The sequence below is a fragment of the Choristoneura fumiferana genome, chromosome 27, assembly GCF_025370935.1.
Source record: "Choristoneura fumiferana chromosome 27, NRCan_CFum_1, whole genome shotgun sequence".
Taxonomy (NCBI): Eukaryota; Metazoa; Arthropoda; class Insecta; order Lepidoptera; family Tortricidae; genus Choristoneura; species Choristoneura fumiferana.
In genome coordinates this window covers 6183045-6204342 of record NC_133498.1, presented here as the reverse complement: position 1 = coordinate 6204342, position 21298 = coordinate 6183045, and the positions used below count along the sequence as shown (strand labels likewise).

Sequence of the window (21298 nt, the reverse complement as noted above, 5' to 3'; positions counted from 1 at the left end):
CCACTCCGCATCCTGACTGCACACGCCCTACAGTCCTGTCCTATCACTTTGGCTCTCTGGTGTCTCGGGCAGGAGGTACAGTTGAATATTCAGCGGAACAATTAGCGCCCTTAAGTTTTAGGTTTGTCCGGGTGTACATTACGTCGCAATATGGGTAGCTACAGGCTAGTGGTAGTTAAGACCCCACTAATACTCCACGGGTCAGCAGCCGGTATCGTGACGGGGTGTCCTCCCGAGCCCACCTTATGGCTTTCGGCGTCCCTGGGACTCTGATACTCAACGCCTCTGCGTCCTTGCAGCTGAACAGCTGGTCAGATGAGTCACGATAACGATAACGATAACGATATGTTTATTTCTCTTTAATCAAGTAACTTCTCTACGCCCAAACTTATAACTCTTCAGGAGTATCACTACTCGATCTCCAATTCCGCCTAGGAGTCATATCATTATTCGAGCATTTTAACTGCCTCATGTTTGTGATCACATTTTTTATAAATGGGCTGTAGAATTTGATAGTTTTCTATTATTTTTAGATTAGACGTCCTGTATGTAGGTACTTCTACTGGATAACAAACTGTAACAGAATCTTCTACCATGTCAATAAAAACGTGCACATGTAAAGCAAACGGAATATAACGTCTAATAAATATCTCCCTTTTTGCAACTTACCACAATTATTGTCAAAAAAGCATTCCATTGACTAATATCTCCTATTTACTTTTTATATCGGCCACAACTAACAATAAAGCCATTAATTGTTATTCATACACAACCCATGCCATTACAATCATCAATCAATGATAATGATGATAAGATGGGTTCTTTGGTTGTAAATTTTCTTCATTCATAACTTTATTACACATTGTCATAGGACGATCTTTGGGAAGACAGAGACATCACTATTATAACATTACTTTTTTATAATAACGGTAATCGGAGAAAAGACACTTGAAATTTATTAAGTTGATACATTAACTTTGTTTTTCGTTGTAAAAAACTGTTTACAACCCCAGATCAATCTACTGCTTGGTTGATTTGACGCGTTCTAGTCTCCGTTCTTTGGATTGTACTAAGATTAAGCAGGAGTATCAAACATGCTGTAAGCAATAAAATTAAAAATAGATAAATTAAAGTGTAGTATGTACCTACTTGACTGTGATTTTGCAGGAATTATATTTTTCTTTTCTTTTTACTCAAAATTAAATTCTGAAATAAAACCAACCATTAATATAGCTGTCGTATAATTTTAATATCTACATTTCGTTCTACTTTACGCACAAGGCGCCAACTGAAGCATGTCTGCCTGTCTTTAATGAATACTCAATAGTATTTTATAGGGTCCAATATTTATGGCTTTTTCATATGTTCCCATGGACCCCTTGATTCGGTTCAGTAGGCAAACACGATCCAAAGGTAACTGTAAAAAGGTAATTAGATTGACTGGAGTAATGACAGGTTAAGACATTGTTAAAGTAAGTTTTGCGATTGAAGGTTAGTCAAGTACAATAACCAATTAACTATAAACACGACGACCAGAGAGTCCAGTGGTTTGTGAAACCATTAGGAATGATTGTGCTCGAGTCTTATGATTGGTTTTTTGGAGTCTTTTTGTATTTTTTATTTCAACTCCAAATTTGTTACTTTTACGGGTATCCCGTGAAACCATATCGAAAATACAAACTGAGACATGGATGCACAGAAAAACCAGAAAAAGAGACCAGCGCTGGGAATCGAACCCAGGTCCTCAGCAATCCGTGCTGCGTGCTTTAACCCCTACACCACCGCTGGACAGGAATCTAGACACGAATTTTTCCTATGCATACATATCTCAGGTTGCTTATTTCTACTACTTACTTACTTACTTATTTACTACTATTTTTATACTATTTTTATTTATTTACTTATTTTCCCAGCGCTGGTCTCTTTTTCTGGTTTTTCTGTGCATCCATGTTTCAGTTTGTATTGTCGATAAATATCTATCTATTAAAGTATGCTTATCCATTGCCTACTTTGCCTAGTACCCATAACACAAACTTTGCCTACTTTATGACTAGGTCAATTGATGTCAAGTGTCCTGTGATATTTATGTTTACTAAAAAAATGGATATATAATCTGAATAAATAAATATTATTATTATTATTTATTTATAAACAAAATAATTACTCAATATAATGGACAGTTCATACGATAAAAATGGTTTAATAAAAAAACAAGCCACTGTGGCGATTGCTGCTCTTTGGTTGCCCAGCTCAAGGTTAAGCAGAAACTCTAGAGTAGGAAGCGAGTTTCCTTGCAGTGGTTCTTAGATTTGGCTTATTAAAATCACTTCAACTGTTTTTGAGATAATTATTGCGCTTTGAAATGACAATTTAAGGGAGCCTTTTCAGGTTCAATAAAGTTAATTCCTTTGAGACTATAGCCTAAGTATTCTAGCTTTTACTTACCTATAGGAGCTATAGTGAAACACTACGCGGATCCATATGGCAACACACATTGGTTAAATACTTTCGTCGTAATACACTGAGGGATTTTGGACGAGGAGACATTGCTGCGTTTCCCGAACGCTGCCCATCCGAGTTGGATTCGACGATTGACCTTTTTTTTTATTCGACTAGATTGCAAACGAGCAAGTGGGTCTCCTAATGGTAAGAGATCACCACCGCCCATAGATACCTGCAACACCAGGGGATTGCAGATGCGTTGCCAACCTAGAGGCCTAAGATGGGATACCTCAAGTGCCAGTAATTTCACCGGTTGTCTTAATCTCCACGCCGAAACACAACAGTGCAAGCACTGTTGCTTCACGGCAGGATTAGCGAGCAAGATGGTGGTAGCAATCCGGGCGGACCTTGCACAAGGTCCTACCACCTGCATTACTCCCTTCTAGAAACTCCGCTGTGGCAGATACTAATGCAGGTGTGATTGTACTCTATCTTTATCTTACATAACGACAAGAAATGAATTTGATATCCTTAAATAATTGTAACCTTTTTGATTCTTTTGTTTTAATTTTATAATGCGATAAACTCAGGGATGTAGAGTTCGATTCTAAGTGTAATATAGCAAAGGTTGCAATGATTCCCAAGTGTTTTTAACTAAAGGTGCATCTGCATTAACTTGAGCTTACTCCTCCACCATAACTATGTCAATTGCATCTATGCGACACATTATTTGTCATAAGTCTAAAAAAAAAGTTTAAAACAAAACGACCAGCATAAAAACTTAATAAAATCATCAATAACGCATGCTTATACACTTAATTATAACAATTATTCAGAAATATGAAGACTTCAACGCAATTAATACAAACGAGTAATATTTTTCAATAAAAATTTACACCAATTAGTTTGTTCTAAACATTATTATTACGGTCATGAGTAATCAACACACAAACAAACAAACATAAAAAAAATAAAACGTTTTGACCCGACCTTTTGAGGCGCCGGCGAGATGAGAGCCCAATAAAGAACCTTATGAGAGAAAGGGAGCGGCTTATACAAATTAAGCTGCGCGTGAAAGGGACGACGTGTCGTGGTAATTAACTCAAAGAGCTTGCCGAAAGGGTATTTTTTTATCACTAATTCTTTAGGTCATTTGTTTTAAAGGCAGAACGTTTTCTCTTGTGTTTTGTAAGAAATTAAACGGTATATGGACCACAGATTGGGCAACCAATTAGTTTTTTCTAGGAAGAGAGCTGTAAAACAGATTGTGTTTTATTCGTTTATTCGCTAGTGTGGTCAATCATAGACCCTTTAAACATCGAAAGTTCATTCGTCTATGAATATCACATTTAAATTAAGAAGACGTTTTGACAAATATAGCGGCACCTGTTGTTTTTTGGGAATGAAAAGGTAAAGGCTTTAATGCCATACAATAAAGTAACTACCCAAGATAATTTGTTATTAAAATATATACATATTTCTAATGTTTATCTTAAGCGAGTAGACTGACAGCTGTCAAAAACAACCAATAGGAGGGCTGATTTTGGAGACCGTGTTTTTTAAAACATTATCGAACACAACCATGTCCAGAATAATAATTATACTGCTATGATGTCTAAGATCACATTTAGAACTTTGTCACATTCCAGTCATGGTACAGAGAACTTCTCATTCTTGTAACAAATTACAAATTGTACGTTTGCGGTTTCGTTTGGTGAATCAAAGGTATTTCCCGATGGTAGTCAAGCGTGAACTAGACCATGTGGCTAGTCACTTGAGAGATTGATGTAAATCAATGTGTACCTATCCTAAAATTTCGCCAAACTGATAGTGTGCCCCGCGCCTTACATTTCAGTATCTAAACTTTTTTTCTTCAAACGCATCTTAATTCACTTACTGGCCAGCCCTGTGAACGGCTCGACTCGTTCATTCGTTCAATTGACCGTGACGGCTCTTAAATTGTTTCCAGAAAACTCCTACGACCTCCAGTGACCCCGTGGGAGGCGTTCGAATTTGTATTTTCGTTCGAATTTCAAGTTTACGCGCGATTGGTTAGTGAATGTTGCCAGGATTTTGATTTTAAATTGCGATCAATTTTAGGATTTTAGTTTTTTTAGCATAGTACACAAACGAGCAAATGGGGTTAGGTACCTGATGGTAGTGATGGTTAGCAATCTTCAGGAGAATTATCTAAAAAGCATGCACCTCGTGAGTTTCCAAACTTTAAAATTGATTAATTGCGTTTGCCATGAGTTTTTCAGTGAAGGCAAACATCGTGAGTAAACCTACACATAAAGTAATTCAGTGGTCTGTGTGTGTGTAAAACTCTCATTCTAAGAGGATGCCTGTGTCCAGCATTGAGACTTATAAAGTCTGGAGACGAAGAAAATATACCAGTGAAAAAAAACTAGTGTATTTCTTCATGTAGAAACTACAAACCTATATCTTCAAAATATAAGTCAGTATTGGCACATTGACTAAGTTATATCCACCGTCTCACCCTTTGTTTTTTGTTTCAGGCTAAAAAGCGGCGCAATACAACCCGAGACCCCCCCAGCCCTCAAAATTACCCGAATCCAGTCCCCAAAACCCACCCTGAGTTTCTCAGATCCCTTCGGGCCTCCCACGTCCGCAGACGGGGGGGGCCCGTCGACCCCACAGCCCGCCATGACGACCCAGGACAACCTAGACCACCACCACCATTTGGGATCCCAAACCCCCCACGACCCAAACTCGGCGAACTCTACCCCAACTAACGTCTCTTCAAAATCGGCTTTTATTGAGCTCCAGCAGCACGGGTATGGGTTTAAGGGGGGGTATCAGCACCCCCATCACTTTGGGAGTCCGGGGGGTCAGCAGAACCCCCACGAGGCATCTGGGTTCCCTAGTCCCCGGTCGTTGGGGTATCCCTTCCCTCCTATGCATCAAAACACATACGGGTACCATTTGGGGTCGTACGCGCCGCAATGCTCCAGTCCGCCTAAAGATGGTAAGTATTTCATAACGTATACTTTTACTTGCCCGAATTTAATTTGTCCGAATTTCACTTGCCATATCAACTTTTGCCATAAAATATATAGAACCGTGCTGTTTTTGGGATTTTTTTAAATGCCATCTTATAGTATATTAGGTTAGGTTAGTTAATATCAACTCTGAAGAAAATACTATTTCAAAAATAAATTACTCTGTGGCAAATGAAGATTATGGAAAACGATACATTATGGCATATATGAAATTCAGGCAAACGATAGAGAACCATTTCATAAATATGAATACCTAATACAATAAAATAACATCGACGTTTTGACTATTATTGTAGCGGATGTGATCAGAAGTGGAGACGAATGAAAGTTTAAAATACTTTTTTTGACGCCGACTTTACTTTGTGTCATTAGACAAAATTTACGGAAGCAAGTTAATATTTTATAAGTTTTAGTAATGTCTTTATGCATATTAGGTACACTGTTCAAAAGAAATAAGTACAAAGTAATCACTTCTATACCACTTCTATCAAGATTATTTTTTGTAATTTTTTAATGTATTTTTGTTTATAGGTAGATTATAACTTTGTACTCGTATTTCTTTACAAAAAAACTATTTTCAGGATTTAATAATTTCGGTCCTATCAAAAATTAGTAATGTGACTTAACTACTGAATAACGCCATGAAGTTTTGCATAGATACAACATAATTAGAAGGGCAGAATAAATAATAGGATACTTATATGCCAAAAAAAAATGTTCCCGAAGACGTGCGATAAACGAAGTCGCGGACAACAGCTAGTCACATATAAAATTAATCTTCTGATAAATTAAACTAAGTGTGGCTCTCATATTCCTGCAATGCCCATAGTTTCACGAGTATACAATACAATATGAATTCGTTCGTACTTCGACTATAATGAAATGACAAAACTTTATCACCAAATTAACCGATCAAAATATGACAAATTTAAACTCAAATTGCCGTATAATAAAATTATGACACCACAGCGGTGACACCCTGTAATTTTCTTACGAAATAACGGTTAACTTTTTTTTGTAAAGCTATCATTATCATAAAATATTGGAAGCCACTTAAAAACGTTTAATGTCATATAGAGGCGACAAATTGTTAAGTAGGTAGAAAATGTTTTTTCGGTATGGCAACTTTAGTATGTTTAGGTGACATTTGACCTATATTGATTTTGATGAGCAACTTTTTTATATAAAAGTAATTTAATGTACGAAGCAACATAGAGTTACGAAACGAATAAATATTCGATGAATTACCATGTACGTACATACTGAATCTAAGCAACTGTTAAAGTTTTTTTTTGTTTTTTAAAAGTGCAACCCTTGACAGCATTTAATCGTGCGATAAATCGTAAAAAGAACGCCATTTGAATATCATTTATAGAAACGTTACTTAACTTCTAAACGCTAATTTTCACACTGAAAATCCCTATTCGATTCGAAATACAAATTGACGTCAAAACACTGCCAGTTATAGCAGCGTTAAATATTTAATCAGTCTTCGCGGCACTACAATTTAGCCCGGAGTGAATTTTTTAGCGCGGCAACCCAGCGACGCATCAAAGTTTAACGTTCAGGGAAATTCAGAATGTACTGCGCATTTTGAATTAGGAATTAGTTCAAGATTTATGGTTGTTTTTTGGGAGTTTAACATACAATAAAATTTATCATTTGAACTTTTATTTGTGTTTGTCCAAATAATTACGAGTAATAAAAAAAAGTCACTTAATGGGTTGGACCTGTGTCCTCTCAAGTTGAAGATCATAGCTTCGAACTCGAGCTCGCACATCTGAATTTTTCCAAATTTGAATTCAAAAATAGCTTTCAAATTTACCACGAGCTAAACATATAACACAATGATGTATGTGAAGTTCTCGTTTCACACCTAGCCCGCGTGGGAGCCACAGCCCATGCTCTCTTTCTCAGAAATCTGTGCCGGTAGTAGGACGTACCTACTCAAGAGATGGTGATGTGAGATTGTGTAGAAATTTTCTCGTCAGAATTGTTATCAGCTATCTAAAATGTTTGATTTTATTTTGGTTCAGTTACTGACATAGATACCTGTTCAGTATTTTTTTCAGTAGGTAGTCTCTTCATTAATTCATGAAAATATACTCCCAGCCAGTACTTTTATTTCTTAACACAAATAATCGCACTCCCAGACCAATACCGCATCAACTCAAAATAATACACCATTTTAATTTAGACTTAAATCAAATTTCTGGAAGGTCTAAATTAAAATGGTGTATTATTTTTAGTTGATACGGTGTTGGTCTGGGAGTGTAAATTGTATAATAAATAGTTTCACAAAAAAACCCAATTGGAATAAAAAGAAAAATTTCAAATCGCGTTCTAAATCCAAACACGCAACGGCAAAAAACAGTCTTCCTCGCGTTACGTGCGAAGGAAATTGAACCGTAAATTATAATTTTCCGACACACGTTTTCCTTTAGACCGGTCAATGCTCCAAGGTCGATTTTACAACACGCTTCCCAAAATGATTTCTAATCCACTTTCGGAATATGAAGGTTAGAGTCTTCACCATTGAGAGTTATGTAAGGCCAAACCTGTGCCTAACGCCTTAACCTCGTAAAGCCCAGAATTAAAGGACTTCTATATCATATTACACCACAAACCTATATTTCACCTAGACACTGTCTATAGATAAAATTGGTTTTTAACCCTTTAATTAGCTTTGTTGTGCTGTCTACTAACAAAGTCAGTAACAAACAAAGAAATAAAACTTACAAAATAACAAAGTAGGTAACAAAGTAGGTCTGATCAATCCTTGCAGCAGCAAGATTCTTACAAGGTAAGATTTATTTGAAGTTTGGTGCCTAAATACAGCTCTGATGGCATTGCAGCAAAACTTAAATTTAAATGGAATACGCAGTTAAAATCATTTTGACCAAGATTTGACAATAAAATTTGATAAAGCACGTAACTTGTAAAAAGTAAAAAAAAGTGACAACTGTAGATCTCTTTATTCGAAAATTAAATTAAACTGTTTTAGATTAACATACAGACAAAAACAATACTAACCACATATCATAATATTAAAATTACTTGAACATATCATCAACGTATTAACAACAATTGGTCAAAATCTCCAATTCGAACTTCAAAACTATAAATTCATGCTAGACCAAAATTAATTGGTCTTCTACACATCCCCTTTAATATGACCAAAAATATACCAATAAAGAGGTCTTCATATGAAGACCCATGGGTCTCTTTATACTGGTTAGTTTAATAATTACCACGATATCAAAAGCAATCAACAAGGACTTTAATAGTTACGCATAAGGTTCAATTTATAATTTTTTACTTTCGTATACTGAACTGGTAAAATTTTAGTATTGCAGTCAGTTAAAACTTTACAGCACTTGAGTTAAGGAGGTCTTTTGTTTATCACAGTTTTGTTATAAGTTGGTTTGTCAATAAATCTTACTAGAAAGAACAAGGAGCAAATTAAATGACTGTGTGTAAATAACTGTTAAGTGTGTAATGAGTTGATATGGTTACAAACGAGTTTTAGTTAACGTAATTAAGTTGGAATTTATTTGTTGACAACCTTAAGCCGTTTGTTTGCGTTAGCATAGTTGACAACCCTATAATTATTTATGTGGATTTATTTTTTATAGGGCATACTATACTAATTTAATGGTTTGTTTTACCCAGTAAAGGCGAAGGGTTATGATTTTACTAGGACCGCAGAACATACTCGGGTCGCTCTAACGCTCCTTTGATATAATTGTTGAATCATAAAACAACACTAAAATTATTTATTTATAAATGATATAATTATTATTTTATATGAATACTAGCTTTTTCCCGCGGCTACGCCCGCGTGGAATTCGGTTATCGCGCGCTGTTCCCTCGGGAACTGTGCGTTTTTCCGGGATAAAAAGTAGCCTATGTCACTCTCTGGTCCATAAACTACTATACCTAAAATCACGTCGATCCGTCGCTCCGTTTCGACGTGAAAGACTGATAAATATACACACAAACATACAAACACAATTTGATATATATATTTTTTTTTATTCTTAATTTATTTTAAAATGTATTTTAAAGAAATATTCGTATTGACATTGGAACAGTTTTTGGGATAAATTAGCATGAATTTAATTTCCAAAACAAATGTAAATAATTGTCTAGCTTAACTAAGTAAATAATCAAGAAAATATTTTTGTATCGTAAGCTGGCGCGTGAGGTATAATTAGATAGGTCTTAAAAAAGGAGTTTAATTACATATAATAAAATACAAAATATCCATAGGACTAAAACTACTATTAAATTAAAATAATCAAGTAATAATATAAGCAGGATTAGTAGTTAATTTATGAAATGAACGTTTATTTTTTAATTGAAGTAAACAGCTTTGAAAAACTTAATGAAACATGGTTATGAGGACTGGTTAGGCCTCTAAAAACAAAATGTATTGTGATAAAATTTCCTTATAGTTAAGAACCACCGTGCCTTGTACCTTTCACGTAAAAGAACATATCGAAACCGGTCTATGTTTGAGTGCCACGGTGCTACATAGGTACAGACAGACAGACTAACAGACAGACATTGATATAAAACTTATAACACTCCTCTTTTTATATCAAGGGTTAAATTTTCTAAATCATGTTAACATGTAACAGTGGTTGCAGTCTATTTAAATTGGTTTGAGATTAACCACGTCCCTTTCGAGCGATTAAATAACTGCCTTTTTTATCTCTTTTATAGTTATTTAATTTATTTTTTAACGTAGTAAACTGACACATGACCTTAATATTAACTTGCTTTCGAAGCCGAGTCTAAAACCAGTTTTACTAACCTTTGATACTACTTGGCGTTCATTAAAGAATATACAAATTTATATGTCAAATTACAAGTAAACTTTAGAATATTTTTACCCACGATTTTGTTTCTGGTCATCCTAAAGCTTTGACGTTGAGTTTGAATTTGTAGTCGAATAAACTGATTCATGTCATGAGGACAAGGACTTTATCCATGAGCCACTATGAACCTTTTCAAATGAAAAGTCATTACGATTTTCCAAGTATGTAATGCGATATGACTTGAAGTTTACTGTGAAATGGTTCCACGATGGCTCATGAATTAAAGTCCTTGACCGTACCCACCCATGCTTGATAAAAATCGGTTCAGCCATTTTCAAGATATCAAACTTTGAATTATATTGTCTGTGGTTTTCAATTGTTTAAGTTATTTAGGTTATAGCGTAAACACATGCACGGACAAACTATCACATATATAACATATTTCGTACTAACTGCTGCCCGCAACTTCGTCCGCGTGGAATTCGTTTATCGCTATCGGGAACTATACAATTAACCGGGATAAAACTATTCTACGCCCTTCCCCGGGACTCCAACTATCTCCATATTGAATTCCGTCTTAATCGGTTCAGCGGTTGAAGCGGGAAAAGGTAACAGACAGACAGACAAACAGACAGAGTTACTTTCACATTTATTATATTATAGTAGGGATGATTAGAAAATTGCCACAAAAACCTCATTTCCCTAACATCTGCTCGGACTATAACCGGCGACTGCGTGACTGACAAAAACTTTAATAACAGCGTCAAAGCATTTTTAATTGCAGGTTATAAAAGTATTTTTTTCAAGTTTTCGTAAAACTTTTGCCCGCGGCGCGTACGCACGTGTACTGGCGGGGAGACAAGTGGTTAATTGATTGAGTTAAATTAAGGTTAATAATGAAAGTTGTTGAGTTATTTCAATACGTTCGCGGCCTCATTTAGGTTTCACTCATTGATAAATCGTGTGTCAGGTATTTTTGATGCTGCCTCTGTTTTTCTGTTCGAATAAATAGAGACGGCATCACATACGAGTATTTCTCAAAAAGTTGTCCCGTCATGAAATTGACAAGAAATAAGTTTGTCAAGAAATTATTAACACAAAAGACGAGGTATCACAAAACATAAACTGCATGTTATATTATAACACAGCCAAAATTTCTTGACGTCAGGAAAACGTAACGAAATCATGTGAGGAAATGCAGGCACGCAATCGCAATCTTGTAACTACATCGAAACTTTCTATTGAACCCAACAAAGACTATCTGATTTTTTATCAGCTTTACCACAGGGGTTCGTAGGTACATAAAACACACCATTATTTATTTTTTGTGTCGAAATAGTGTCAGGATTTTTTTTTATAAGTGAACAATTGAAAATGGACAACTTTTTGAGAAATAATCATGTATCTGTCACGTAAAATGTATCAATAAGTTATGAACCAAGCCCATATGTTGTGTGTCGATGAATGGTTATCATTATTGACTACTTACGAGTAAATCATCATCATCATCATCATCAGCCGGAGGACGTCCACTGCTGAACAAAGGCCTCTCCAACGCCAAAATGAACGACAACTCGCCACTTGTATCCACCGGTTACCCGCAACTCTCACTATGTCGTCAGTTCACCTGAAGGGAGGGCTGCCAACGCTTCGTCTTCCGGTTCGTGGTCGCCACTCGAGGACTTTTCTCCCCCAACGATTATCTGTTCTTCTAGCGATGTGGCCCGCCCAATTCCACTACAACTTGCATATTTTTCCAGCTATAGACTTTAGTTCTTCGACGAATTTTCTTATTCCGGATTCTATCGCGCAAAGAAACTCCAAGCATAGTTCTTTCCATAACCATAGCAATCTACGATCTATTTACGAGTAAATAATCTAACCTAACAGGTTTAGGAAAGTTGAAAAGGGCCCATCATGGTTATTTCAGAATTTCTGAAAAATGGCTGCTTAAATTGATTTTTAACCACCAACGCAAAAAGAGGGGTGTTATAAGTTTGACTGCTATGTGTGTCTGTGTGTCTATGTGTCTGTCTGTGGCACCGCAGCTCTTAAACGGGTGGACCGATTTGAATGCTGTTTTTTTATTTGAAATCAGGTTTTCTAGCGACATGTTTTATCGAAATCGGTTCAGCCGTTTTTGAGATATTCAACTTTGAAGTGACAATGTCGGGGCTCTTCCAACTAAATGTAACTAAAATGGATAAAATGTACTCACATCTCTTTATTAGGATAAACATATATTTAGAATGACAATCCAAGTCATCAACAACTGTAACTAAGAAACCATTCAAATCAAATATGTGGCACGCCTCCGCCGTGAATCAGAGCAGCAGGGAGTAGCTGGTCCAGGTGTCGGATCCACAGGAGTCCACTGTCTGTCCTAATCTGTTAATGTACCTGTCCGAGACGGCGGACCACAATGCCAAACTCCCATTTGGTTTTCGATACCGAATAGTCCCTTGCTTGGCCTCTGGCTCCGGGACTGAACTCTCTCCCGTCTGTACCGTGTCGAGGCTGTCTGGGGGGGGGTTTAGGAACTGCTCTGATCTTGGCAGCCAATCTTGTTCGTATTTTCCTTCCGAACATAATAACATAATTATGGAGAGTCTCCTGAGGAAGTTGGTGTAGCTCGAAGAACATGTTTCACGAAACGGATTTTCTGTGAGATCGCCACTCGATGGGATAAACATATATTAAGAATGACAGTCCAAGTCATCAACAACTGTAACTAAGAAACCGTTCAAATCAAATATAAATATACGACATAGTCCATTCTTATAAAGAATGGGAGCATGAAAACGAGGCGGTTGAGATACTCGAATAATGACCCAAGCACGTAATCCTTTTGTGGATCACTTCTCGACTCGATGATACCAAGCTTAGATCTGACGATTAGCGGGTACCTTAGGCTACGTGACACACCCCTGCTCTACGATTTTGGGACCCCGCCCCCACTAGTGTCGCCCCCGGGGTCCATAACGTGGGTCCTTTATTTACCACCTGGGTTTGTAAACTATACTACTAATATTATGAATGCAAAGGTTTGTATGTCGGTATGTTTGTTACCTCTTCACGTCATAACCGCTTAACAGATTTAGATGAAATTCGGTACACAAATAGTTTGAGTTCCAAAGAAGAACATAGGATAGTTCTTACCCCGGAAAATTGGATGTGAATGGAGTGGCGGGCAGCGCGGGCTAGTATATATTTCCATCCATCCATCCCAGCCTATATACGTCCCACTGCTGGTCACAGGCCTCCTCTCAGAACAAGAGGGCTTGGGCCATAGTTCCCACGCGGGCCCAGTGCGGATTGGGAACTTCACACGCACCATTGAATTAATGAATTATTTGCTAGTATCTATTTAAATAAAAAATATTTTAGGAAAGGTATGTTGTTCGCGCGTCACTTCAAAATGGCTGAACTTTATTTGGTTAATTTTTCGAGTTGTATTTGTTATCATGCGGAAAAGGTCTGTACAGTCACCTACATTAACATCTGCCACAGCAGAGCGTGCAAAAATATCTGACACGTCCTACCGACCCTAGAAATAGAATCGTATCAGATCTTTATGCACGATTTGTTGTATCAGATATTGGTGCTGATGACTGAACAGATTAACTGTGAATTACCAATACCTCCTAACTGATAAATCTCGAAAATGCAAATTAGCTTTAGTTACGGGGTGCTAAGGTCCCCAATTGCATGTCAAAAGTCATTCAGTTAGGAGGCATTGGTACTTCACCATCGAGATGTAGTACATAATGGTTTTACATAGTATTTTAATGCAAAAGTTCGTATTTATCGTACTCTCTAAATTAGCTTCAGTACCTTACAGCCATACATTTTTTATTTTGACATTTGACTCTAAATAATTAAGTTCCATTATTATTGTGTATGAAAATGTCACACATTTAATACAATAATTGATTGACACTTCTGATGTCATCGTATTCCGACTGAGATCTATGCCCTTAATGTAAGTTTTCGGTTACAAAATACGTCTCGATCGAGTTCGCGTTAAAATCTCATTTTGTATGGAAACACGAACAGCGCCTCTAGTGGAACGTTTGCGATGTTCGTGTTTTCATACAAATTGAGATTTTACGCGAACGCGATCGAGACGTATTTTGTAACCGAAAACTTACACTAGGGGTAGGTACTGACTGTTCTCGATGGAAAAACAACCAATGTTGTGAACTACATTTGATTTTACTTATTGTCCATCGTAGAGCAGAAATTATTTTACTTACAAACCTCTTCTTTACCAAGATCTACGGTAACTGTCTTCCGGTTTTATCTGTCATCGTATTTCTAGCTTAACTCTATGCTTTTTTAAGTGAGCAATATTCTTATAATAGACATTGACATCGAAAAACGGCGTACAACTGCATTACAAGATCCCACCACATTCAGCGACCGACGAAGTAATTTTAACTTATGTTTAAATTATTTTTAATAGGTTATTAACACAAACCACAAAGTGGCCATAAAAATATTATTTTATCTATAGTTTCCTAAACAAGTCATGATATAGCAACTTAATTTTAGCGGTAAATGTAATTAAAAATAATAATTTGATTCCCATACTCTTTAATACATGCTTAAGGTATGCGCACCTCTTTATGGATTTTTTTATTATTTTACTCCGACAGAACTGGCTGGTTTTACTTTCTTACTGGCAGGATAGACGGGCGTTAAATTTTTTTTTTAAATTTCAAAACAAAAACAAGAATATGAACGAATAAAAAAATTAGAAACAGAGTAGGCATAGACTGACCAACTTATCTGTGAATCAGACCAAGCAATACTACACTTTATACAAACGAGATTAAAACTTTTTCGATTCACAAATAAGTTGGTCAGTCCATACATTATAATAAAAATTAATTACGTACCAAGGTAGAATCTTTTATCAATTCAATTCAAATTTAGAAAAAAGTGGCTCTATCATTTTTTTGATGATTCTGCCAATGTCGAGGTTGCTTAAGACACGGCATTTGGCGAACGTCTTGGTCGATAATCTGACAGTTTTCGGTGGGTTAGCTAATGTCTTTTTCTAATGTGATATGGTCTATTTAATGGCAACCTTCGGAATAACAAAAAAAACATAAGATTAAATGAAAAAATGTTCCCCTGTTTGTCTAACTATCCGCTAGTTTCAGGCTTTTTAAGCCTTCAGGTAAACAAAATACATTCGTAATAAAAAAAAAAGTCAAACGTCAGCGTTCCACCCGCCCGTCCGCGCTGTTCGAGGTTTTTTAAAAAACGCTCTTTGTTGAAGGAAAAAGATTTTATTGTTTTTTGCCGGTCGGCTCTTATTCGGTTTTCGGTAGGCGTTACGGTGGGCGGGACACGGCCGGCGTAGAAAGTGGCTCTACTTAAAAATATTATATTTCCATCTTTGAGTTTTATATCCGCGCTCAAACGACATTTTGTGACTTGGATTTGGCCACAGTATAATTTATGGGTAGAAATCCGTCCAATACCCGGTCGGGGCAGATATTTGTACCTACGAAAAATAGCAATGTTTGTTCTCGAGTCTAGGGTGTTTAATGTGTAATTTTCTAAGTAGTTTGTGTATCCATGGCTAAGTAACCATAACATAAACTTTGCCTACTTTGAAACCAGGTAAATTGATGTCAAGCCATGATATTTATTTATTTATAATGAGCGAGTTGCCTAGAAAGCAAGCTGCCCTAAAAATATCTCACAAGCAAAATGTCTTGTTAGCAAAATGATGTTTAGAAGAAAAGTCAAAATAGATTGCATCTGGCTCATACTTTGGTTCCTAAATAATTTATATTACGAATTCCTATTCTGTACATAAACATGATACTTTATTTATTAGTGAAAATATCAAACGAAGAGTTTGAAGTATATCACTCTGAGCTGTTATCATCCCAGCCTATATACGTCCCACTGCAGGGCAGAGGCCTCCTCTCAAAACAAGAGGGCTTCGGCCATAGTTCCCACGCGGGCCCAGTGCGGATTGGGAACTTCACACGCATCATTAAATTGCTTCGCAGGTTCGTGCAGGTTTCCTCACGATGTTTTCCTTCACCGCAAAGCTCGTGGTAAATTTCAAATGAAACTCCGCACATTAATTTCGAAAAACTCAGAGGTGCGAGCCGGGGTTTGAACCCACGACCCTCTGCTTGAGAGGCGAAAGGTCAAAACACTAGGCCACCACGGCTTCCTGAGCTATTATAACCCTCACGATCAAATTGTATAGAGAATGTAGTGTAAGCAAAAATTTGACGACCAGATGGCCTAGTGGTTAGAGATCCTGACTACGAAGCTTGAGGTCCCGGGTTCGATTCCCGTGTCGGGGCAGATATTTGTATGAAAAATACGAATGTTTGTTCTCGGGTCTTGGGTGTTTAATATGTATTTAAGTATGTGTCTATTTATATAATTATATTTATCCGTTGCTTAGTACCCATAACACAAGCTTTGCTAAGCTTACTTTGGGACTAGGTCAATTGGTGTGAATTGTCCCGTGATATATATTTTTTTAATCGAATAACAATCTTAACTTACAAACCTATCCATATCGATTATTAATCCCTCGATGTGACCTTCCCCTACGCTGTCTTAGTGGATACTGAGGCTGACTGAAGTAGCATAACGAATACCAACGTTTCCGAGACAATACGATACGAAAGGATTATTACATCTGTACCTAAGTAAAAATCAAAAGAAAACTCATACAATGGAATTAGTTAATTCTCACTTTGCTTCAATAAACATGCCAATTTTCAATGTAATAATCAGGTAATAAACACTGAATTAACGACTAAACTCTTTTAATTGCTTATTAATCGTTAATAGTATTTTAATGTTGTTGTGAATTTTAAATAGTACGGTTTTATGATTGTGTTTATTGCTTAAGAGAAAGATGGCTGCTATTGTCTATTTGCACTCTGTAAGTTTAACCTTTTATTTTGACACGAACTCGTGCGAAATACAGTTAAAAATAATTAATAAATATCATGGGACACAGTTATAATTCATCAAAGATGGGACACTTGACACCAATTGACCTTGTCCCAAACTAAGCAAAGCTTGTACTATGGATACTAGGCAACGGATAAACATACTGTTAAACATCCAAGACCCGAGAAAAAAACATTGGTATTATTCACACAAATATCTGCCCCGGCCGGGAATCGAACCCGGGACCTCAAGCTTCGTAGTCAGTTTCTCTAACTACTTGCCCATCCGGTCGTCGAATACAATACAATATTCTAAGAAAACCGCAAATCAGAATTGAGTTAAAAATAACAAACTTCTGTTATAAAAATATTTTTTTATATAAATATGTGATAACATTTTTTGCTGACTACACTTTTTATGGAATGTAGTTGCACTGTCATCCAACTTACATAATGTATGTATTAAACCAAATTTCACGTCAATCCGACCACTGGAAGTGGATCAAAATTATGTTTACAAGATTTGACCCAACAACAACAAACCAGACAAATTAAATTAAAACTTTTTTTTATTATGAGAGGAAAATAGAAGGTCTTATCGCTTAAAACCGGTCTCTTTTAGACAATCATTACGATATAGACTCTAATACAAACTCGAAATTATTGATATAGCTTTTTATTTCTCTTCTAGCTCTTTCTTTTTTCTTTTCTCTAGGAACACGCGAGAAAAGTTTGGTTACCCAATTACCGATAACCGGTTCGGTTCAGTTACCGGTTTTTCGGAACTATCGCCCGCGGCTTATGTCTGTGGAAAATAGACTAGTTTACTATCCAGTGGTTATTTCAAAAACCCTTTTTATACTTCATTTTTTTAACATTAGAAAAAGGGTAAACAATCTAGACGTAAAAAGGGTAAACAATCTCAAAACGTTTTAAAAAAAACAGTAACTATTACTTATGATACCAAAAGCATATCAATGATCATAATGTCCATTCTAATTGTTACATTATTTGCTGTGAGTTATTTTTAAAAAGTGTTTTTCAATATAAAGACACGTCAAGATCCCTTACCTTCTTTCTAATGCTACAAAAAACGAAGTATAGTCCAGCTTTATGGCAGTCAAGATATTTTAATACTTACATATATATTGTCCATAAAGTTACCATAGTATATTTCCACCATATTTCAAGACTAGTTCCAGTGTTTTAGGCCAGGGCCGAATTCAGGGGAAGGCGTCCTGGGCTACAGTCTTGGAGCCCCGACAAGGGAGGGATTCTCACAATAGATTTTTTTTTTTTTCAGTCTTTTTCTGTTTTTATGGCTTTCGTTCCTTCGTTGTTCCAAGGTCAAAAGACCTCGTAATTCCGGCGCTGGTTTAGGCGATACATTGCCTGTCAGGGCACTGACTGTTGTGTTGGTACATAATATAGTTTCAATTGCTTTTATTATATTCCCATTAGTAAATGTAAATACGTAGGTATTTCCTATCCGGAATACTTTAAGGAAGTCTATAGTTTTTTTATTATATGTACATTTTACAGGAAGCCGTGGTGGCCGAATGGCTTGACCTATGGCCTCTCAAGCAGAGGATCGTGGGTTCAAACCCCGGCTCGCACCTCTGAGTTTTTCGAAATTCATGTGCGGAATTACATGTGAAATTTACCACGAGCTTTGCGGTGAAGGAAAACATCGTGAGGAAACCTGCACAAACCTGCGAAGCAATTCAATGGTGTGTGTGAAGTTCCCAATCCGATCAAGTCCTCTCACTCAGAGAGTAGGCCTGTGCCCAGCAGTGGGACGTACATTGGCTGGGGATGATGATGATGATGATGAAATTTTACAACCCACTATAGTGTCTGGCCGCTAAATAGTCAATCCTGACTCATTGCAAAACTATGAAGTTCTTGGTTATTAATAAAGTCAACCATTGAAAAAAAATGCTATATTTACTACTCTGTCGCACGCAACCAGGAAGCCTTGCATTTTTGTCTATGATTTATATTGTTACTAGCTTAAGCCCGCGACTTCGTCTGCGCGGATCTAGTTTATCGCGCGGTGGCGCCCTCTACCGGAATAAAAGGTATCCTATGTTGATCCTTGGGGTTCAAAATATGTATATACCAAATTTCATCAAAATCGGTTCAGTGGTTTCGACGTGAAAGCGTAACAGACAGACAGACAGACAGACAGACAGAGTTACTTTCGCATTTATAATATTAGTAGGGATTACTTATTCAAAAACTTCATAGTTTTGCAATGTGTCAGGGTTTACTTCATAACGGCAGTTAGCTATAGATTAGTGTTATATTTTAGTAAAATTCGCACCAAACATATGCAGAAAAATACTGTTAATCGATGTCGATTACTATCTATCGACACTGTCCCATCACTACGCGACTCGGCCACATCACTATAGGGGTGTGCCCGCCTCACGGCATACGCCATTGTTTCGTCCGTCCGTCTGTCCATGCCGACAACTGAATGTATGTATATGTATTTAATTTGTATGATGGGAGCCATGGGAAGCTACAATGTCACTATTCTCGTTGTCGTTTTATAATGCATCAGTACATGCACTTGTCAAACATATAATACCTACTTAAAGTAAAGTTTTTATTACTTATTCCCTTTTTTTCTACATTTAATCATGTTCACAAATAAATTACTAGATAATAATTAAGAAAATATTTATTATTTAGAAAATCGAAATCTCGTTATAATGTGCTTTTAGTCACATTTATGACCAACTAGCTTTTGGCCACGGCTTCGCCCGCGTAGAATTCGGTTATCGCGCGCTGTTCCCTCGGGAACTGTGCATTTTTTCGGGATAAAAAGTAGCCTATGTCACTCTCTGCCCATAAACTATCTTAAGTAAAAGACGGACAAACATACTTTCGCATTTATAATATTATATAGTATGGATGATTAAGTATTTAATAACCGTTTATAATATGCGTTTAATTGCTCAATGTAAAGATTGAATACAAAAAAACGCTTATCTGCTTTAACTTAAATAGTAAGTAAAACATACACACTATAATTCTTATTTCAAATAAAAATCGGAATAAAAATGATTCGCTGTTCCTTTTTAAAATATTTATTTTCGGCCAGTATCAAAAGTATGTTCTAATTTAATAAACTACATCAAAACATACACACACAAACACAAACATCACGCCTGTATTCCCAAATGGGGTAGGTAGAGCACAGAAACATTACCGCTTCGGAGCCACTTTTAGCAATTTTAGGTTTTAAGTTTGACAAAAACGGTACCACAGTGACAGGTTGCTAGCCTGTCGCCTGCCTACATCAAAACATGGGTTGTTATTCCATATTCAAAACAAAAATACCTCGCAGCATCAGAATTTTCAATTTTAAATACTACTTAATAAAACCCTGCATAGACTGTGGTCCATGTAACATTCCATATTCAAAAATCAAACATCACTCTACAACTTTTTCTAACCTCCACATTTTCGGCCAGCACTTAATCTTGCGCGCAATAAATCCACAATATAAATATTCAACGTACGATGCGCTCTGAAGGCCATCCATTTTGTAAAATATATGAAAGGCACTCGCTACTTGATAATAGTCGGTAACTTGTAATTATCGGGTATCTGCCATCGCATCGCCCCGAGTGGGATCGGTAACCGTTTTCGAACGCGGGTTTTTAAGTTTTTAATTTTTGAGATATTTTAAATTTGGTAGCCAGTTTTGTTAGTGGCCTGGTTGAACTTTTGAAGGTTGGTGACAAAATTTTGAATTTATCAAAAAAAATATTGTTTTGTTCTATGCCCTATCGGTGACAAGGAGAGGTTATTACGTTATTAGGTAGGTAGGTATTAAATAAGGATCCGTTGTCTGACCTTTTGTCCATTTGTTTGTTATAGGGCTGTCTTTTAAAATGTTTTAGGAAGGCACTGGCAATGCAAATTGTTTACCATATTTCGCCGCTTTAATAAGTAAACTTGTAAAAGTCCAACTTGAACATGCCCGGTTTATTTTCAAGTAACAATTAAAGATCACTGTCCAATTTTCACCATTTTTAAACAACCAGAGTCCATG

General features: G+C 36.5%; 1 protein-coding gene across 3 annotated transcripts in view; it reads left to right on the top strand.

Moving 5' to 3' along the window:
- The window catches only part of Dll (homeotic protein distal-less), a 132462-nt gene that overhangs the window by 17841 nt on the left and 93323 nt on the right, over positions 1-21298 (top strand). For all 3 annotated transcript variants that reach the window (XR_012453028.1, XR_012453027.1, XM_074108752.1), the window contains exon 2: positions 4962-5431. Coding sequence is in view for 1 of the 3 variants with exons in the window: in XM_074108752.1 (XP_073964853.1) it covers positions 5110-5431 (322 nt within the window). In the remaining 2 variants the exon portion in view is untranslated. The remainder of the gene's footprint in view (positions 1-4961; positions 5432-21298) is intronic.